Source organism: Coenobita brevimanus, chromosome 83, assembly GCF_032717465.1.
Source record: "Coenobita brevimanus isolate Jiangsu-jjx chromosome 83, ASM3271746v2, whole genome shotgun sequence".
NCBI lineage: Eukaryota > Metazoa > Arthropoda > Malacostraca > Decapoda > Coenobitidae > Coenobita > Coenobita brevimanus.
The window spans coordinates 14,008,974-14,015,706 of NC_137036.1; the positions used below are offsets into that span (position 1 = coordinate 14,008,974).

Here is a 6,733-nt window from a genome sequence, read left to right on the forward strand (position 1 = left end):
GGGGGTGACCCCCCTGATGTAATGAGGCATGTTATAGGACCCACCTGACACTGACCCCCCTACCGCTAACTGGGGGGTGACCCCCCTGATGTAATGAGGCATGTTATAGGACCCACCTGACACTGACCCCCCTACCGCTAACTGGGGGGTGACCCCCCTGATGTAATGAGGCATGTTATAGGATGCAGATTTGAAAGATGCACCTTTAGGTTTGGGTTTCATGTGACGAATTGGAAAAGAGTTATGGCGATAATAGGATTTTTACCCGTCCCCGTTTTTTTCTTTCTTTCTTTTTTTTTTTTTACATTTTTTGGGCCTACAGCCTGGGCCTTGGCCCAATTTGGCCCAGCATTTAATCAGGTGATCAGAAGGTCATAGCCCATCATCCCTGTAATTTTGGTCAAAATGGCACCAGGAGTTTTCGCGTAAAGTTGTTAACCGACAGACAAACACACAGACCGAGTTAAAACAATACCCGTCCCCGAGCAGAACAAGGAGAGAGAGAGAGAGAGAGAGAGAGAGAGAGAGAGAGAGAGAGAGAGAGAGAGAGAGAGAGAGAGTAACCTTTCCTCCTACTTCAGGTAATAATTAGCTCACGACTAAAATGAGGACAGGAAGACAGGTAAAATTAACCCTATATATATATATATATATATATATATATATTTTTTTTACCTGGCGTCTCTTCATCCAAGCTTCCTCCTCATCCTGACGCTCCAGCTCTTCCTCCGTCGCCTTGCTTTTACTCTCTCTCTCCCTATATAAAGCTCAGCCCAGTCACGCTCGTAGCCAGTCGCACTTTCGGAGCCACGGTGAGAGGAGCTTTACAAGATCAGTGTCACCGGAGCTCTTATCACGGAACCCAAACGACCTGCTGAGCTGCTCGTCTCGGTAGAAGAAGACTGGAAGATGGCGAAGCTTACTGAGAGCTTACTGGTGCTGGGTAAGGATGCGTTAGGTTAATATGTAGAGCTTTCTGTCTTGGTATATGAGTGTGGAGGTTATAAGATGTGTTAGAGTATGCGTAGAGCTTTGAGAGTATAAGGTGAGCTTTGAGAGTATAAGGTGAGCTTTGAGAGTATAAGGTGAGCTTTGGGAGTATACGTAGAGCTTTGAGAGTATACGTAGAGCTTTGAGAGTATACGTAGAGCTTTGGGAGTATACGTAGAGCTTTGAGTATGCGTAGAGCTTTGAGAGTATCCGTAGAGCTTTGAGAGTATTACGTAGAGCTTTGTGTGTGTGTGTGAGTGTGTGTTTGTGAGAGAGAGAGAGAGAGAGAGAGAGAGAGAGAGAGAGAGAGAGAGAGAGAGAGAATGTGTGTGTGTGTGTGTGTGTGTGTGTGTGTGTGTGTGTGTGTGTGTGTGTGTGTGTGTGTGTGTGTGTGTGTGTGTGTGTCCTACCTCAGTTATAGTAGTGGGAATAGGAATGTGGCGATAGAGATGGTAGTTGTGTTGTGGTGTGTGTGTGTGTGTGTGTGTGTGTGTGTGTGTGTGTGTGTGTGTGTGTGTAGTGCCCCATTTATAGTAGTAAAATAATAAAATAGTGATAAAGAAGAGATAATTGTGTTAATATTAATAGTAATTGATATTGGATTTAGATTTTAATAGTTATAATAAAAATAATGATAATGACGATGATGATGATGATGATGATGAAGATAATGATGATGAATCCATTACCATCTATTACCCAGCGCAATCCCGGATCTTACCTCTCTCGTCCCCACAAACGTAACAAAGCAGAATTTCCGAACTGTTTTTTCTGTGTCAGATGGCAGGGTTCTTAAAGGGAATATTTCTGTCTATAGGCTGGCCACAAACAAATCGCCTCCATGTCTCCCTGTCGCCCTATATTTAACGAGGAAATTTAGCAAGCTTTCATTGCGCTGCTTCATGTCACACACCTGTCACTATGTGTTTCCGGAATCATAACTACCTCTCTCTCTCTCTCTCTCTCTCTCTCTCAGCCCTCCTAGGAACCACCAACGGAGCGTACCTCAACGGGGGAGGCAACGGAGGAGGAGGCAACGGAGGAAGAAACGGAGGAAACGGAGGCTATGGTGGAGGCAACGGAGGGGGATTTGGAGGAAACGGAGGTGGAGGAAACGGAGGAGGATTTGGAGGAAACGGAGGAGGAGGAAACGGAGGAGGGTATGGAGGCAACGGAGGGGGATTTGGAGGTAACGGAGGGGGATTTGGAGGCAACGGAGGGGGATTTGGAGGCAACGGAGGGGGATTTGGAGGCAACGGAGGGTATGGAGGCAACGGAGGTGGAGGCGGCGACCTGGGATCCGCTATTGGTGGAGGCGGCGTACCTGGAGAGGATTACCCGATTCTGGCCTTCGTTCCCGATACTGGCTTCACCTGCGCCGATACCCAATTCCCTGGATACTACGCCGATACCTCCCCCGATGCGCGATGCCAGGTGGGTGAAATCTCCTTGGTTACTAGGTGGGTGAGTCTCCTTGGTTACTATAGGTCGCGGCGCACGACTCTGAGGTCATGATCGTACTCTGGCAACCTACCATTCAAAAGTGCGTCCGATTTCGCGCCATATTATACACGAATCATATTATTATGCACGAATATATTATACACGAATATTATTATACACGAATATATTACACACGAATATTATTATGCACGAATATATTACACACGAATCTTATTATACACGAACATATTATACACGAATCACATGCGTCTCATACACGAAATCAGGCGCACTTTTGAATGGTAGGTTGCCAGAGCACGATAATTACAACCTCAGAGTCGTGCGCCGTGACTATAGTTAGGTTAATCTCCTTGGTTACTACGTGTGTCCTAGTTAATATTATAGACAAAAGCGTGGCCCTACAGCCTTTCCTTAGCACTTCTTCATGACTAGCCTCAGCTCATCTTATGCCACAACTCAGCATTTGGAGGGATGGCAATTTTAGGCCAAGTTAGAGTGAATGGAGTAGAGGATTTACCATTGCCCTCTTCCACAGTCTTCCACATATAGCATTGCCCCCTTCCACAGTCTTCCACATATAGCATTGCCCTCTTCCACAGGTCTTCCACATATAGCATTGCCCCCTTCCACAGTCTTCCACATATAGCATTGCCCTCTTCCACAGTCTTCCCATTTTGCATTGCCCCCTTCCACAGGTCTTCCACATATAGCATTACCCTCTTCCACAGTCTTCCCATTGCCCTCGTCCACAGGTCTTCCACATATAGCATTGCCCTCATCCACAGGTCTTCCACATTTAGCATTGCCCTCATCCACAGTCTTCCACATACAGCATTGCCCTCTTCCACAGTCTTCCACATATAGCATTGCCCTCATCCACAGTCTTCCACATATAGCACTGCCGTCTTCCACAGTCTTCCACATATAGCATTGCCCCCTTCCACAGGTCTTCCACACATAGCATTGCCCTCATCCACAGTCTTCCACATACAGCATTACCCTCTTCCACAGTCTTCCCATTGCCCTCGTCCACAGTCTTCCACATTTAGCATTACCCTCTTCCACAGTCTTCCACATATAGCATTGCCCCCTTCCACAGTCTTCCACATACAGCATTGCCCTCTTCCACAGTCTTCCACATACAGCATTGCCCTCTTCCACAGTCTTCCACATTTAGCATTACCCTCTTCCACAGTCTTCCACATTTACCATTGCCCTCTTCCACAGGTCTTGCACATTTACCATTGCCCCCTTCCACAGGTCTTCCACACATAGCACTGCCCTCATCCACAGGTCTTCCCATTTAGCATTGCCCTCTTCCACAGTCTTCCACACATAGCATTACCCTCTTCCACAGTCTTCTCATTGCCCTCTTCCACAGTCTTCCACATTTAGCATTGCCCTCTTCCACAGGTCTTGCACATTTAGCATTGCCCCCTTCCACAGGTCTTCCACATCTGCCAGTTTGATGGGCGAATAGACTCCTTCCTCTGCCCCAATGGTACAATCTTCAACCAGCAGTACTTTGTGTGTGACTGGTGGTACAACTTTGACTGTGCCACGGCCCAGAACTTCTACGACCTCAATGCCAACATCGGAGTCTCCAACGGTGGCAATGGTGGAACGTATGGAAATGGGAATGGTGGTGGTGTTCCATCTGGGTCTTATGGAACACCGATTAGGAATGGGAACGGAGCAGGGAACGGGTATGGTCGAAACGGTGGGAACGGGAACGGGGCAGGAGGCAACGGGTTTGGTAACGGGGGTGGTAGGAACGGGAATGGAGGTGGCTATGGTAATGGTGGTAGGAATGGGAATGGAGGTGGCTATGGTAATGGTGGTAGGAATGGGAATGGAGGTGGCTATGGTAATGGTGGTAGGAATGGGAATGGAGGTGGCTATGGCAATGGTGGTAGGAATGGTGGTGGTAGGAATGGTGGGTACAACAACGGAGGTGGGAATGGTGCTTTCCAGCCTCCCTCAGGTCTGTATCAAACACCTGGAAAATAAAAAAAGAAGCTTCAGCGTCCATTAGGTCCCGTCCGCACCAGATGTTTGCTGGTGCGGGATGAGTTCTGCATCGTATAGCCCCTAGAAGTCCTCGCCCACGTATGCCTGCGTCCAGTAGGGGGAAGAGAGAAGCGAAACTCAGCCCACACCAGCCCACGCACACCCTGCATACCGCAAGACCACTTTGGGTAACAAGGATGGGAAATTCAGCCCGCACACGCCCGCACCAGCACGGGTTTGGTCTGGACTCGACCTTAGATCTTGGTTCCTGATGTCGACGATGGCCCAGTGAAATCCCAGATGAAAAGAATAATCCTGTTTATTTTTAGTTATTTATTTGACTCTGTATCATGAAGCCCTTTTGATTACATATTCTTGCTGTACTCTTTTTACACTAACTTGGCCTAAACTGATATCTAGTGCACCATAAGTCACCTCATGCACCATACAGCACCATAACACACTAATACACCATATTATCACAGCACCATAATACTCACTCATGCACCATACAACATCATAACACACTAATACACCACACCATCCCAGCACCATCACACAATCATGCACCATACAACATCCTACCACACTCACTCATGCACCATATCACACCCTAACACACTCACTCATCCACCATATCATACCATAACACACTCATTCATCCACCATATCACACCCTAACACACTCACCCATGCACCATCTCACATCCTAACACACTCACTCATGCATCATACAGCACCCTAACACACTCACCCATGCACCATATCACACCATAACACACTCATTCATCCACCATATCACACCCTAACACACTCACCCATGCACCATATCACACCATAACACACTCACTCATGCACCATATCACACACTCACTCATGCACCATATCACACCCTAACACACCCACTCATCCACCATATCACACCCTAACACACTCACCCATCCACACTGTCACACAACACAATCCCTCAACACAACCTCACATAAAGACTATATTTTCCTATTTGTCTCTTGAAGTTGCAGTCTCCATACACTTCTTTTTCAACTTAACACTTTTTTGAGATGAAAGGGTTAAGTGCAGCCTTCAAGTAGAGCCTCCCCGAATGTCTTCACTTTCGGGGGAGGGAGAGGGGGAAACCGAGGATGAGATGGAGGGATGGAGTAGAGAGGTATATGAGAGAGGGGGGGTATAAGCTCGGGGGGGGGGAGGGCAGCGAAATGGCAGGGGACAGGGTGACATGGAGGCGATTTGTTTGTGGCCACCCCTTATGGGATCAAGGCATTTGGGTATAGATAGAAAGACAGAGAGAATATCAGGAAAAATGGCTTCATGTTACAGGAATAGGATTAATATACAAACCCCATATCACATTACAAAAAAAAATATTAATAATGATTACAAGAAAATGCACACTAATTCTTCATCTGGCATTTCACATTACGAATCCACAGCGATGTAAACTTTGTAAATTAATCTCTTTTTACGATACCGCAATTCTACGATGTACGACACTCCCTACGTTGACCTCCCAGCGCATGTATAAAATGTTAAAAAAAAAGAAACGATAACGCCATGTATCCCAAACGGGGTGGCCAAGGGCTTTAGAGTTAATTGTTTTACAGGGAGGGGCACTAATCCTCCACCAACCCCACTTGACACGTAGGGAAAATGTAATTGGAGTTATTATTTTTCTATGACTACGCACCGTCTTTGTTATATATATACTTCTGGCTCGTAAATTCTTCTTTCTTGTTTATATAGATTAATTTTGCTTCTTGGCTCTCGTCTTGTTTTTTTTTTATGCATATTGGTACAAATTTATTGGGTGCAAAATTTACCTGTGTTTGTGTGGTGGTTGTGTGTGTTTGTCTGTCTGTCTGTCTGTCTGTCTGTCTCTCCCTCTCTCTCTCTCTCTCTCTGTGTCACTCTGTCTGTCTGTCTGTCTGTCTCTGTCTCTGTCACTCTGTCTGTCTGTCTGTCTGTCTGTCTCTCTCTCTCTCTCTCTCTCTCTCTCTCTCTCTCTCTCCACCAGTCTATCTATCAGTCAGTCTCTCATTCTATCTATCGATCTGCCTATCTGCCTATTTACGTACTTGTATGTCTATCTATCCATCTATCTATCTATCTATCAGTTAATCAATCTATCTATCAATCAATCAGTTTATCTATCTATCTATTTACCTGTCTACCTACCTGTAATTCTGTCTGTCTATCCATCTGTCTATCTATCTATCTATCTGTCAGTTAATCTATCTATCAATCAATCAAT

General features: G+C 46.1%; 1 protein-coding gene across 1 annotated transcript; it reads left to right on the forward strand.

Moving 5' to 3' along the window:
- The first annotated feature begins 909 nt into the window (after positions 1-909).
- On the forward strand, positions 910-4,464 carry LOC145409939 (uncharacterized). Its single transcript, XM_080280199.1, has 5 exons — positions 910-943; positions 2,009-2,424; positions 3,901-4,096; positions 4,154-4,375; positions 4,409-4,464. Exons 1-5 carry the CDS (start codon positions 910-912, stop codon positions 4,462-4,464), a joined length of 924 nt encoding a protein of 307 aa, XP_080136325.1.
- Positions 4,465-6,733: the final 2,269 nt, after the last annotated feature.